Source organism: Perca flavescens, chromosome 13 (genome assembly GCF_004354835.1).
Source record: "Perca flavescens isolate YP-PL-M2 chromosome 13, PFLA_1.0, whole genome shotgun sequence".
Classification (NCBI taxonomy): Eukaryota; Metazoa; Chordata; class Actinopteri; order Perciformes; family Percidae; genus Perca; species Perca flavescens.
The window spans coordinates 4,328,740-4,344,031 of NC_041343.1; the positions used below are offsets into that span (position 1 = coordinate 4,328,740).

The 15,292-nt window shown below is 43.7% G+C and overlaps 1 protein-coding gene across 2 annotated transcripts in view; it reads right to left on the reverse strand.

Moving 5' to 3' along the window:
* Positions 1–588: 588 nt before the first annotated feature.
* Positions 589–15,292, reverse strand: part of robo3 (roundabout, axon guidance receptor, homolog 3 (Drosophila)) — a 103,677-nt gene continuing 88,973 nt past the window's right edge. The window contains exons 18-28 of one of the 2 annotated variants that reach the window (XM_028595935.1): positions 14,110–14,355; positions 13,711–13,750; positions 13,358–13,497; positions 12,438–12,719; positions 11,603–11,750; positions 10,839–11,057; positions 9,842–10,038; positions 9,574–9,681; positions 7,246–7,416; positions 5,964–6,106; positions 589–1,306 (exon numbers count right to left, since the gene is read on the reverse strand). In XM_028595935.1, the coding sequence (XP_028451736.1) occupies positions 1,295–1,306; positions 5,964–6,106; positions 7,246–7,416; positions 9,574–9,681; positions 9,842–10,038; positions 10,839–11,057; positions 11,603–11,750; positions 12,438–12,719; positions 13,358–13,497; positions 13,711–13,750; positions 14,110–14,355 (1,706 nt within the window). In that variant the 3' untranslated portion in view covers positions 589–1,294. Of the gene's footprint in view, positions 1,307–5,963; positions 6,107–7,245; positions 7,417–9,573; positions 9,682–9,841; positions 10,042–10,838; positions 11,058–11,602; positions 11,751–12,437; positions 12,720–13,357; positions 13,498–13,710; positions 13,751–14,109; positions 14,356–15,292 lie in introns of both variants that reach the window. The other variant, XM_028595934.1, reaches the window with a different exon arrangement.

Below are 15,292 nucleotides of genomic sequence, written 5' to 3' on the forward strand. Positions count from 1 at the left end.
ATGTATCTGTGTAGGTGTAGTAAGAGAGACAGTATGAAAGGCCAGATCACTCCTCGTGACTCCACCGTTGTCCTCGATGTGATGTTGTAATGGCACAACGCCAGATAACGGACGGCAACAAGTCACGGAAAGAACAGACATGACTCATGAAACATGGAGTCATCTAAAAAGAATGCACAGCTCAGAGAACTCGTCTTTTAACATATGAGGCCCTGCATGGACTCGCACCTCCTTATTCATCTGAGCTTATGACACCATATACACCGGCACGCTCTCTCCACTCGCTTGATGTTGACTGCTGATCTAGTACACAAAAAAAATGATGATGATGAGCCCTATTTCAACAACCGGTGGCGTATTCCTTTAACTTTATTGATTATCAGCCATCAAACGCCGATACAGATCACCTGCTCCAAAAAAATGAGCGCAGGCTTGCATCAGCAAATGTATTTTATTGTACATTTACAAAACAACAAGAGTACAAAAAAGTCAGTCTACAGACATTTTTTTCCGTTTGTTTTGGAAGGAGTATATGCAAATGTTGATCTCACAGCTGCAGCAAACAGTCCCTCAGACGAACATGGGGGGCAGGGGTTACAATCAAACTTTTATAAAGCTTGTCTGTCTGCTGGCACACTGGAACGTTTTTGCTGCAGAGAAACCAAAGGGAACATAGAAAAGTGTGACATTCGTAGCGGACTAGACGGGTGCAGGGGTCCCGGTGGGAAGGCGTCCCCCCGGGAGCGAGAACCCGCTCGTTTTGGCTTTTCCACCGGCCCTCCCAACCAGCAAACACACTTTGTGCTTCGTATTTTCTGTTGTTTTTGCCATCACAGCAAGAGAGTGCAACAGTAGTTTATGCTTTTCCAAAAAAAAAGTATACATTTTGACACAAAGGTTGGCACATTCATGAAGACATGAGCTTTTTTTTTTGTTTATAATAACAGACTTTTTTTTCGTTTTTTTTTCTTACGTTGTTTTCATTTTGATCCTCATAAATACAATATACGTCTCTTTCCCTGTATCCAGAGCCCACAAAAGAACAGTACAGACACAGGTATTTACAAAGCAAGGGAGCGGCATGAACTCTGTTTCTCATAAATAATTGTAACTGTTAATACCCTCAACAAAAATAAAATAAAAAAAACATGATGTAAAGTCCGTCGTAGCTTTCTTTCACAGCAAATGACACAGAGTCTAGTATCCTGGGACACAGAACGTGTCCTCTCGTCCAGCTCTTTGCGTCCATGGCAGAGAGATGGTGGAGGATGGAGGCGGCGAGTCACTGGTGTCCTTATCTCATTTCCTGGGAACACAGAAAGGTTCTAACGTCAGTAACGTAACATAACGCGGCTCCATTTGGATAAATCAAGGCAGATGTCGGCTCACGGGCTCATCATAAAGTTGTTCTCAGAATATCAACAAACAAGTTTTTTGTCACTTTTTCCGACGTTTTTGTTGATTTTTTTCTGACATTTTTGTCACTTTTTTCAACATTTCTTTTATAGGTCATTTTTCAAATGCTATCAAACTGAATAAAACACCCAAATTCAATGAAAGTAGTGAACTGATCCTTTATCCAGTCCTTCCAGAAAAAGAGTTTTTTTGTGATTGTCAAATCCTTGATTATGCGGCACGTTTTCTTATAAAAATGCGATGGAATATGTGGGATATTTATGCAACTTTATGCGATGAAATTGCAAAAACTGTGGTTTGATGAAAAAGAGAAAAAAAAGTGATTCCCCCCCGAACACCCTGCTTTTTGATGATGTTCACGTCGCGTAATTACGTCACTTCATAACGTTCCCATGGTAACAGGGGAAAATGGCTGCTCTTGAGTGAAGTAAATGCATTGACATATATACAATGGACCAACAGAGCCCGTTGCTCTGGACGGAGACCAGTGAAGGATATTAGAAGCACTTTTCCGGTGATCTCTTGCTTTACTGAGCAGCCTCCAACTGAGAGAGACAACGTAAATGTGACGTGAGCAACGTGTCTGAAAGTTGTAAGTCTTCTGGTAGCTGTGCCAAGAGAAATCTCAATCATTTCCAATCTTACAGAGACGGAGAGCGTAGGTATATGTAAGGAGATAACATGGGCACAGGCTAATTATTGCTAACTAAAATGCTAGTTAACATTAGTAATTAAACCTAAACAGCTAATGTAAGTCGAAACTGCCTGTGAGCTTCTCCTGTACTATACGGTAATTCCTCTACTGTGCGACAGTAAGTCACTTGGTTATGACACAATCGTTAGCTTATTTTTACAAAAACGTCTGCTATGGAGCCATAACGTGAGGTACAAGGTAATGGAGCCTTTTATACATTGTCGTGTTTCTTTAGAAATAAACAACGGACAAATAGAGTCTTTAAACACTTCAGATGTAAAGTTATTCGCAGTCAAGTGATGTAAAAAAAAATGGCGGTCAGTGTAATGCTAACAAGAGGTAATCGCTTTGTAGCAACAAAATGGCGCCATCGGAGGTTCGCGTTCTGAAGCGAAGCTTACCCCCTTGAGTAAATGCAACCTTTTTCAAATTTCTGCCAAGATATATGTGACTTTTTTTGCAATGAAAATGCGGCGATTACATGAAATCATGCAAGCCCCGCATATTTTGCGCGGAAATCGACAATTTTTGCGGCAAAAGTGTGCCGTATTTGGCGCCCACATCAATATGCGGACTTTGGCTGATTGTGCATTGAATTATATGATCGCATAATCACGTTTTTCTGGAGGGACTGATTATATTACCCTGATTTAAGAGCAAGTGCACGTGCTTCTTAACATGGCTTTCCTAAGGATGCTGAAACACTTGAGCCATGTGTTGTATTTCTATAAGCCATGCTATATATCAAATATACACAAATCACGTAATCCACAAGAAGAAAATGAAGTTGTGCAAGTTACCGGTCTACAGCGCTCAGCTCTCCGACTTTCATAATGAATTTGTTTGGGTGAAAGTCGGTTTCAGAAGGGAAGTGCTGCTGCTACACACACTTTACTACAGCGCAAATCTAGCAGTGACGGTTGGTAATATTCAGGAATATGCATGTCATCCATGGTGACTGTCATTCTGTCGTCTTTCCTTTACAGTCCTACTGCATGCGTGTGTTTCAAACAGCATACTGTTAATAGAAAGCTAAGAGAAGAAACAGAGAATATATATTCTGTGAGAAGAGAAGAGGCAGATCTGCACAAATCAAATGCTCAATCATTTGTTTGTCAGTTTTGTTTTATTTTCTCATTTCTTTGTTCAGACATCATCACTCACTTCACACCCAGCGCCACTCAACAGAGAGGATCAGCGATCATGATAAAGTCTAGACTTATAGACTATAGACGTAAAGGTGAACAGAAACATAACTTCAGAAATCTCCAATGAAAGCCTGTTTTGGTTCCGTGACATTGCTCTCTAACTAAAATCTAACTAGCAGTCGAGTGGTTCTGGTTCTGTCTCTGATGTCCCCCTTCTGCTCACTTGTGTACTGTGTCCCCAGCCTCGGAGCTGATGGAACAGACCCGAGGACAGGGACAACCGCCTGCCTGTCCGCCAGGGTCAAAGAGCAAAGATAGCAGTCAGCGGTGTGGGGGGGGGGGGGGCCTTCCTGTAGAAACAGCCCAAACTTTATAGGGAAGCTTTCATGTCCCCGGCTAGGCGTGAAAAGGCCACGAAGGGTCAGCTAGGGCCAGTGAGGGGGGTGAGGTGTTCCTTACTGCTCCACAGGGGGGTGACCTGAGAGGCACCAGATACAAGGGAGCTCTATGTGGGGTGTTGAGAGCAAGTAAAAGGGCAATTGTGAGTGACTGTGTGTGTGTGTGTGTGTGTGTGTGTGTGTGTGTGTGTGTGTGAGTGACTGCGTGCGTGTGTGTGTGTGTGTGTGTGTGAGTGAGAGTGTGTGTGTGTTTGTGAGATCATATGGGTGTGTGTGCGTGTGTGTGTGTGTGTGTATGTGTGTGTGAGAGCGTGTGTGTGTGTGTGTGTGTGTGAGATAATGTGTGTGTGTGTGTGTATGAGAGCGTCTGTGTGTGTGTGTGTGTGTGTGTGTGTGAGTGACTGTGTGTGTGTGTGTGTGTGTGTGTGTGTGTGTGTGTGAGAGTGTGTGTGTGTGTGTGTGATCATATGTGTGCGTGCGTGTGTGTGTATATGTGTGTGTGAGATCATGTGTGTATGTGTGTGAGATAAATGTGTGTGTGTGTGTGTGTGTATGAGAGTCTGTGTGTGTGTGTGTGTGTGTGTGTGAGATCATGTGTGTATGTGTGTGAGATAATGTGTGTGTGTGTGTGTGTATATGTGTGTGTGAGATCATGTGTGTGTATGTGTGTGAGATAATGTGTGTGTGTGTGTGTGTGTGTGTATGAGAGCGTCTGTGTGTGTGTGTGTGTGTGTGTGTGTGTGTGTGTGTGTGAGATCATGTTTACAAGTTACCTCGCTACATTCCCATGTCAGATGTGTGCTGAGGTCAGCGTGGGCTGACCCGTGACAGGGCCATCCTTTCCCAGGATGCTTTATGGTGACGCCTCAGGTTTCAGCATTAAACTTAACAACTACAGCACTAAAAGAAAGGATCAAAGCTGCTCCGTGCTCTCACTTCTCATTAACCCGAGCGCGTGTCGCCATCTTCGCCATGTGACTTAGCATACTTACTAGAACTAACTAGTCGCTAGGAAACCCAGATTATAAGTTTTCATTCCCCACCTGTCCACTGAAAACCATTTCTCTCCAAATCTGGTGACTTTACACTGGGTTTTTTCTTCAGATAAACTGAAAGATTAAATCTTCTTTATGGGTTGAGAAAATTATCCTACTAAAAATCCTTGTGGATCAGCAGGACTTTTAATTGTAATAAAATCCCTCCAGAAAAAAAAAATCTCTTTTTTTTCTCTTTTTCATCAAACAGCAGTTTTTGCAAGTTCCCGCAATTTCATTGCATAAAATTGCATAAATATCCCGCAGATTCCATCGCATTTTTTAAGAAAACGTGCCGCATAATCAAGGATCTTTGCCTGCAACAATGGACTGGTAATGGAGTACTTACAACTAAGATAATCAAGCCATGCATAAATGTTGAAAACAACGAGGAAAAATGGATATTAAAATAACATTACAAATATGATGTGCAAAAAATAGCAACTTTTAAAAAGGAATGGAAAACTGAAAAGCTTAACTGGAAATGAAGGCTAAAATCAAGGTGAAATAAATTTGTCCTATCAAAATCCAATATCCTTTCCCAGTTTCCTTTTTGTTAACATTCTTTTTTTTAATTATCCTTATTAAAAGTAAAGTGAAATCATTATAATTCTAGTAAACATATCCTCTGTAAGAAAGAAACCATCCTATTCAAGAGTCTCCATCACAGTGAGACAAGTTGTTCTGCACCAATACAGGACACTTTGTATGTACTATCCATATACTATATATACATACAGTATTTTCACAATGTCATGTAAGGAGCAGGCCTGCCCATTCAGGTTGGGTATGGTTTGGGGTTTTTTCCCCGATACCGGCACTAAAACAATTCTTTTAAAATGCTTTCTCTCAGCTCCAGCCTCTGGCTACCTCTTCATTTCAAACCCTGTTTGGAAGTGTTGCCTCACTACTGTACCATGAAATCCCCGCAGAGCTTTCCATTCGGCTGGCACAGCTTGTTCTACCATAAAAGACACCAACTGGTCGCGAGGGAGCCCGGGGGTGGGGGGTGGGGGTTTGTGTGTGTGTGTAACAAGGGAATGTAAAAAGCTCTTTTCATGTGCTTGCACGTATGCGATTATGTGTGTTTTATGGAGAGCAAGTAATGATATGTAGATAAAACTAAACCGCATGAAGCTCTCCATGGCCATTCCCACGCTCATACATATCTAAAAGCATCCATTATTTAAAACCATTTGAGGTGAAAAGAAAACTATTTTTTTTCCTCTTGCATAAAACCGCAGATAAAGGGGTCGGCATGGCGGTATGGTACCTCGTTGTGTTTCCTGGCCGAGTGGAGCCCCCGAGAGCCCGTGGAGCCTCTGGAGGAGGAGCTTCCTGTGGTCGAGCAGTTACTGGACATCTGACTCCTGGAAAGGTAACCGGCCTTGCTGCTGTACGGCATCATCTCTTCATCTGGGGAGGCAACGGGGACAAGACTGGCTTAACCTTCTGTTTATTTAAACGGCAGCGCTGTGTGTTAGTGGGGAAGTGAAGCTTGACATATAGAGTAGAACTTCTCCAGTGATTTATCTGCTGGAGAAATGACTGTTTAGAGCTGCTCTAGGTATAATTTTTCAACGCTAAAACACCCCTATGAATTAATTCTATCTGACCATGGTAAATTCTGTGTTGGGTATGGTTATTAGCTCCATAACTGTTGCTTTGAAAACATAAGTTGCTCTTAAAAAGCTGATTTTCTGCTTTAGAGAGGCATCATCTTGCAGGATTTCTGGATTTTCTAGACAACACCTTGTGTTTTTATTTATAGACACTATATTATATATATCCATTTGCATTTATAGAGACTTTATATATACTTTTTGTATGATGTATATGTAAAGCTATTTGTCCCCCCCCCAGTAATAATAGGATATTGTAAAGTTGGGGCAGGACATGCTTCTGCCTGCTCCTTCTCAAACTCATCCTTTTTTTGTTCTTTGATGGAATCGTATGGATTTGGATATGATTGTGTTTTATTCTTATGCTTTATTACTTTTTTTATCTCTTTTAAAGTATGGTGACTGTCCAAGAAGAATAAAAAAACAACTAAAAGTAAACTAAACTCAAATTTTTGGGGGGCTTTTCCTTGTATTTGATAGTGACAGTGGATAGGCAGGATAGGGGGGAGAGAGAGAGGGGATGACACGCAGCAAAGGGCAGCAGGTCGGACTCAAACCGGGCCACTGCAAAGGCCTCAGCCTACATGGGGCGCATGCTCTTACTGGGCGACCTTCTGAGTACAGCTACATGTTAGAAATGTGACAACGGCATAAGGAATGATCTGGCAGCCAGTCATGGACAAGACTTGGTGCTCCAGCCAGTCTCATCTGACCCTGCTGCGTAACCCTGGAGGAGAGAATACTGCAGTGCTACATCTGAGCGTGGTCACAACACATTTGAAGTGATGTCTTCTCATCCCACTGCTGATCTCTCCAAGGAGTGAAATATTTCAGAAAGAACGTCTACTCTGTGTGCTTGAATTAGCTTCTGCTACCCTGGAACTGAATTACTGTGTGACTGAAAATACTGCACTCCGCAAGACTTGGTCTTACTGTCGGTGTGTCTTTGTCCCGAGCCTTTCCGCTGGTGGCTGCTGCTGCTGCTGTATTCGCTCCTCTCCAGGGAGGACAGAGCGCTGTTGGCCACGTTGCTGGCCTCCACGCAGCCCTGGGGGCCGTGCAACCGGTCCTCCCCTGGGGGTGGCTCTGGAGGCGGGGGCAGGTCTAAACAATGAATAGTAGAGGGACAAAACAAGGCATGGAGAATGAGTTTGGAATATAAAGAAGGTTCAGTCAATGCCTTTAAGCTCATTTTAGTGCCTGGTTTCTGTTTAAATAATAGCTTGCTTTGACAACAGAAGGAGAGCATTTTGTTGTTTCCTGTGCATAATTGAGAGAACCCAAGAGACCGGTACCGGCGTTGTTTTCCTTTAGAAAACGGGGGTACGTTTAAATTAACACTGACTTTCTGCCTTTTCAAACGAGGGTTCTGATTGTGTGCTTCACAGCCGTGTGCTGTTTAACAGGTCGCTGGCTTCACAATGCAGCGCAGCTGGAGATAATGATCATCTCCCATCCATTGGTGAGATGTTATCAGGTAACCGTATGGCGCGTGCGTACACTAAGATTACAAGTCAAACCCACGTATATATCCAGGAACATTTTAGCACAACGGAGCAAAGTGCAATAATACACCAGCACTTTTGCACATAGCACTTTAATTATCACTTTTTAAGATGTTGTATTTGCCTGTAAAGTCACAAGTGTCCTTCCTTTAAAGGTGCCGTAGGTAGGATAAGGAAGATCCAGGACTTAGCCAAACAATCTGAACATCGACAACTTCTCAGTCCCTCCCCCCCTTTCTGCTAAAGCCCAAAACAGTCTCCTAAGCCCCTCCCCCCACAAGGGAGAATGAATGCGTGTACATGTGCAGTGATTGACACGCAGCTGTGGATTTTTGCAAATCGCACTCCAGGCTGTAGGTGGTGCCAGAGGAGCAGGATTGTATTTTAAATGACCTGCTTCATGTAGTTCTACTGGAACATAGGGTCAGTTTCAGCTAATATGACAGAAAGTTAGTTTTATCAGTCTTACCTACTGCATCTTTAAAATCCTTAAACGTTTCGTTGATCTTATGTTATGTTTTTATGTTGATTTTATGTCGATTTCAGAATGGTATTTCTGTTACATGTTTGTGTTGTAAAGCAGTAGCACTATGCCCAGGACAAATCCCCCTCAGGGACAATAAAGTGTATTCTATTTTATTCTAGCCTCACATCTCTACAGGGGTGTAGAGTTATACTCAATCACTGATAGTGTTGCAGAATATCAGTGTGTCTGGGCTGGATTATTATGGCGAGGATTTATGACAAAGAGCAATGAATAGGAACAGAAAATAACTGTGGACATAGAGCTGGGCAATATATCAATATTATACTGATATTGTGATACAGTATGAGACTAGATGTCGTCTTAGATCTTGGAAATCGTGATATGACATAAGTGTCTTTTCCTAGTTTTAAAGGCTACATTACAGTAAAGGGATGTCATTTTCAATGTTCTAGCTTTATTTGCCTTCACCCACTTAGTCATTATATCCCCATAACTGATGATTATTTATCTAAAATCTAATTGTGAAGATATTTTGTCAACCCTACAATGTTGTCGCAATATCGACATTGAGATATTTGGTCAAGAATATTGTGATATGGGATTTTCTCCATAGAGCCTGGCCCTATGTGAACACGAGTCTCTCTTTTCAGCTACTGAGAACATTTTACGTCCTACGATAGCGATACCGGTCCTCCAAACCATATGACAATATAGGTTGTTAGTTCCTCCCCTCTAATATGAACAACAGCGTTTTAGGTCCTCATATCTAAACCAGAGAACCCAACGGCTGCAAAACATCGTGGTTTTGTGTTCAAATCCTACGTCCTTTAACTTCCTGTTACGCTGAACGTGATGTAGCTTTGTTCCCTAGAGTTAAAAAAAAAATGTTGCCGTTTACTTTTATCTTCAAACGGGACACGGAACCCTCCGTCTCCTAAGTGAAAGTCCAGTGTTAGTTTGACCCATCCCCCACCCCAACCTGCGCAACCCATCTTGCACTTGTATACTTCCTCACATTACTTCCTGCTTTGCTCCCGCCATAACTACTACGGCCACTAGAGGGCACCGCCACTAGAAACGTTAATATGTGTCGTAATTGTTGCTTGAACAAACAACCTATGGGAGGACCGTGTTTATGATAGTGCCATTGTCATGTTTATGCAAAACTTTATTTTTGAACACTTACTGAATTTGAGAAACCAAATATCTCAATGTCAATCCCCTATCTCTGAAGTGAACGTATTTGAATCCAAACTAGAATCCACTCACCTCCTTGTACATCTCTTCTGTATGCTGAACCCTTAGACACCTTTTTTTTCACTCGTGACTTTTGGTTGGGAGGAGTGCATGGATCTGCTGGGGAGGAGCGACTGTGCACTGTATGTGTAGAGGGAAAAAAAACCCATCAGAAAGTGTTTTTTCTCCATATTGAACAGACAGACAGGAGCATTTGATGTATTTAATGCATATGGATCAGTGAGTCCGCACAGTTCTAGGGTGAACGCAGACATGAATGTACAGCTTTCAGTCACTTTACCGGGTGTAGTGGCGCTGACGTTGTCTTCATTCAGAGCTGGCCCCTGGCTGTGGAGGCAGCGCTGGGCAGGACTTTGGCACTGCAGCGTGCCAACCTCTGATGAGCCGTGATGCTGTTGGCCGGAGAGGTTGGGGTTGGACTGGGTGAGCAGCGGGCTGGGCGCCTGGGGAACTGGCACCGGACCGCACGGTAACCTTCTGCTGTGGGAAGTAAGGAGAGAACTAAACTCACTGCAGTCAGAAGCTACATATTTGCTTCAGAGTGAGGGATACAAAACTAATTATACATTTTGTGTATTATTTTTCTCCTCTGTTTGGCGGTCTCTCCTGTTATGAGCTTATTTGCATGATTGTTATTTAAATGGATGATTTAGCATCTTGCCAAGGATTAGCCATTTGGCCAACAATAGTCAATGTGCATTGTTGCAGACAGTGATGAAGTTTTTTCCTGAATATGAGGAAAATGACTGAGGTTGATGTGTACCTGTCAAAATGCATCCCATTTATTTCTAAAATAGACGACAAAGCATGGGATGCTTTAGGGCCAGTTAATCAGGACAGAGGCTTAGCGATGCTAACCATGATAACACTGGGGACATTAAAATAGACCTCAACTTGTTTTTGGATGCTGTCCACGTTTTCATCCTAAACTTTGACTCTCTCACTTCATCAAAGTTCATTGGAACATTTTGGTTCCCTAAATGTACTGTTTAGCGTTCTGCCAACCAAGCTAGCTACCACTAGCGTTAGCCAGTTTCTGTTCGGCCGTACATATGCAGATTAACGGCGCCAGTATCAGGAGGTCTGCATTTACCCGCCGGGTAAATCTCAGCTGGATGACTCGCTTCAGAAGGGTTGAAAATAAACAACTTTCTTTAGCGTTTAGCTTAGCTCAGAGCCATTGCAACTGGCTTGGCCGCGCCACAAAGCAGAAAGGAGGTTTACATTAAGTAAAGCAGTTTTTGCATAAGAAATCAGTGGCGAGCCTGTTGACGTACCGTGACAGCTGCTGGCCATCTGGCTGGCTGAGGCGGGGCAGGTCGTGGGGGGTGCGGCTCTCCTCGTGGGGCGACGGGGTGAGCGTGGCGGTCGACTGATGACTGTAGGAGGTGGCCGGGGACGAGGCGTTGTTCCACTGCGGGGCAGAGGGTCCATCCTCGCAGCCCTCAATCAGGTAGGTCCTCTCAGGGAGGGGGGGGCACCACTCTTCATCCGAGCTACGAAGACAGAGAGCAGTGTTACAGCTGGAAGGGAAGAGATGGATCTGATTGGTGTTATATCTATCAATCTATTTATCTATCTTAAAATACATTGTTGAGGGGCCTGTTGTTTCACAGGTGCCTTTGTTTCTAGCTAGCTTGTAGGCTACTTAAACATTAATATGTTCTTTCAGACTCAAATCCAGTTAGAGGGCCTTCCCGTTGGCAACACTGCGGGAGGCTAAGCTTCTACCTAGGTGGGATTGCTGCTACGCGCATACTAAATGATAGCTTGCTCTGAGGTTTCAGAGAGCAACTGGTAAGGAAGAACACAGCAAATTGTGTTTTAAGGGTGGGGAAAACAGCTTTAATCACTAAAGCAATTGACCAAGGCCGAGGTAATTGAGTTGTTAAAGCCAGAGCCATAAGAGCCACATTGGGCTCGATACTTAATGTGCCCGTTAGAGGTGACGGTAAGTCTAAATGATGGGGCAGCAGTGTAATGCTAAGTTATAGTAGTGTGTGTGTGTGTGTGTGTGAGAAAGAGAGGGAGTCTGACTAACCCGATGTCCATGTCCTCGTGCTCTGGAGGCAGGTTGTCTGGTTCACAATGCTCCAGCTCTCCGATGGGGGGAGGTGGCGGCAACGCCTCCATCCAGGTCAGAGACGGGGTCTTGACAGCCTTACCCATCGCCTTCTGCTTGGGCTTACCTAGAAATCACACCGAGGAGCACAATGATTCACTTGAAGAAGATACTTTGTCACATTTCCCAGCAGGCCCGGATCTGAAAGATATGACTATGGATATGAGAGAAGGGCAAAATGGGGCAGCAACATTTATATAAAAAAAATATATATATATATTTTCATTTGACCCTTCAAGAAAGCTTATTTTTCCCATGTGCGGCACTGAAGCTGAGTCAAGCTCATTTATTTAAATGTAGAGGTTAGGATAGAAATACAGACAGATACATAGAAAAGAAAGTACTGTTTGTAGAAAATAGGCCTGAAATTATTTTTCGTTGGCTATTAATCTCATTATTTTCTTGGTTAATTATTACTTTTGGTAGAAAAATGCCCTATTTCAAGTTCACGGTAACATCTATAGCTTGTTTATCTGACAAAAAAATCCCAAACCATTATCCAAATGTTCAGTTTAACGTCACATACAACAAAGAAAAACTAGGTAATTTTAAAAAATTGCTATTTCTGCTTAAAAAATAACTTGATTATTAGTAGTGATTGGTCAGTAGCTCTGCAGGTAGAATGGGCGGGGGCGATTGGAGATGAAACTGGTGCCAGACAATGCATTGCCTTTTAAACACCAGCGCTGCATGCTGGCTCTGTTGCTAAGCCGTATGATGTGTGTGTGTGTGTACTGAGCAGAGAGCTCCTCACCACTGCAGCGGTCTGGCTGGGCATACTGCGCTCCAGAGGGCCCCGGCTGGGGGATCCAGTGCCCGGCATCCTGCTGCTCGCCGCCGTGGGCCGGCGCCTGCGTCTGGTTGGTGAAAGGCATGATGGAGGTGGAGGCGTAGGGAGCCGTGGAGGTGTGCTGGGCGTAGGTGAAGCCGTGCAGGTCTTCGTTGGTGGCGTCGATGGTGCTGTAGATGGGACCTTCGGTGGAGCCGCCCATGCTGTACTTCTCCGTCTGATTCAGGTAGTTGGAGATACCGGCTTCTACACGGGACAAAAGATGGACGTTGTATTCAGCTCAGTTCTCTGGCTTTGTTTTGAGTCTCAGCTCCAGGGGTTGATGCATAGACTGTGTAAGTGAAGCCAAAACATCTGGATCGCCCTTGGTGGCTGGCTGCAGCATATATTCTTAACCCCGCCCCCTCCAGTTAGCGGATGGGACATGAGCCAAACGAAAAAAATTACAGTTCAAGTCAAATAATTTTTTCCCAAAGATGGCTTCTGTCATTTTATGGCGTTCTGATCACACTGATGTGTGTTCAAGTGTTCATTTTTCTGATAAGTTTGGTTTTTATTAGTTATTTGATGCTATAAAAATGGGGTGAAACGTCATGACTGACAGCTGGGATTGACTTGCGATTGGTCGAGCTGGGGTGTATGGGCGGGGCTTTGATACCTCAGGGTATTTTGGCTTCACTTCTGGACAGTGGGAGGAAGTGGGGGCGCGTCATTCATCTTTTTTTTTTTTTTCTATTGTCAGCTCTGTTTTCTCACATTGAATGCCACTAATTATCAGTGTACTCAATGATGCTTCAAATTGATAAAAAATATTTGCCACGACAGCTATTCCATAAGCACAAAAATGACTAATAAAACTATTAACTTGTCAAGCAGCATCCTACCATTGTAGTATCTCTCAGCCGTGTCGTGGTTGGCTGTGCAGCAGTTGACTGCCTCTTTACCGCTGTGGACCAGGTTGGTGGTGGGCCAAGAGTCTGCCAGCCATGGGTAGTTGCCCATGTTTCCTCCCAGCACGCCGGGCCTACAGAGACATTCTGGCGTTAATTTAAGACATGGCGGGACACAGTACAACGGCAAAAGAAGACTGTCCAGATGGAAATACAGAAAGAACAGCAAATCAAAAGCTGGACAGACAGCGAGAAACCTTCATAATCAGCCCAGTCTACTGACTGCTGTAATTTAAACAGAATACAGGTCCAGGGTATGAACCTACTGTGGCATATCATTTAATTACCTTCCATTGAGTCCTGTTCCCTCTCCATGAGGGAAACCAACTGCAGAAGACGGAGAGAAAGAGAGTGATGAGAGGCACACAGACTCATGGGTGGTACAGTTTTGTGGCCTACTTTGCTTTCAATTTCAATTATTCAAAAAGTCAAGACAATGCTTGTATTATCCAAGATCAGCTGTTCTCATTTCCACAGAAACTATTTTTTAATGGTCATTTTTCCTTTTTTGGTTGTTAAATAAATCATACTTGCTCCCGAATGTATAAATAGGGAATTTGCATTTCCAAATGCCACCTTAGGTCGTTTGCACGGGCTTCCAAAATACATGCGAGGTATCACAGCAGACAGCAGACACAGAGTCGGTAACAAAATCATAATTTTCCACGTGGATCCTTCGTCCTGACCTGCTGGTGTGTAGGCGAAGGAGGCCGTGTAGTGGCTCAGCTCCTTCCTCTTCTTGCGCCGGCAGTAGATCCAGACGCTGAAGCCCATCAGGATGACCCAGCACGCTCCGCCGATGCCCGCGATGAACGCCGGCTGCTTGACCACGTCGGTGATCTGCTCGGCCAGACTCACGCTGCTCTCCTCGCCGCTGTCGCCGGCGGCACCGCCGCCGCCACCTGGCATGGATGGCTGCTCAGCTGGCAGCTCTGGTGGAAGAAAACAGGAGGGAGGAGGGCAAAATAAGATAACATAATTAGAACTGAGGGAGAGCTTCAGATCATGTTAACATTTTCTACGTTGATCTGTTTTTTTTATTCATCCGGTGTTTTCCGTATCGTTTAGCTTTAATGTATTTAATGTCAGAAGAAACCAATACAATGCTAACCATGTGTACACAGTGATATTACCCATATAATAGATGAATCTAATCTAAATCTAAAGTAGGTGAGAAATGATAGAAATAGGGTAAACACGGGAGTCTGCAGGCACAGCATTTGCTAACATCTGCTAATTAGCACTAAAGACAAAGTAGAGCCGATGAATGCCATTCATTTTGCAAGTATTTGGGAATTTTGTCCTGATGTTGAAATTATAGCGACTGGATTACGCTCCTAGAATGAAAAGTGAATGGATCACTGAAATCATCAGGATTCATCCTGTGGAGACAACAAATGTGTGTACAAAATGCCATGGCAATCCATCTATCTATTGTTGAGATATGTCAGTCTGGACCACCGTGGTGGACCGACTGCCTGACGGGACCGGAGATACCAACCAACCCACTAAGGCCTCCTGCACTATGGCTGCGTGGCGTGAGCGTGTCAGCTGCGTGGCGTGTCCGTTTTTATTTCGGCTCCCATGGTAACAGGTTAGAGCGTGCACACTGCCTGCGTGACACGCACGTCTCAGGCGCAACTCCAGCCGCGCCGAAAAAATGTGCATGTGCATGAAATAGAACCAACGCCTATTTTTCACGCAAAGCGTTTCCATTCAAAATAGAATAGGAAAAGATGTTTATGTCTTTTTGACACAAATACATATTAATAAATTACATTTTGATGTTTGAAAGTCTCTAGGTTTTGACATAAATGCAGATCTAAATGTAATAAAAACATAAAATAAAATTGATTTTCTAATATTGCA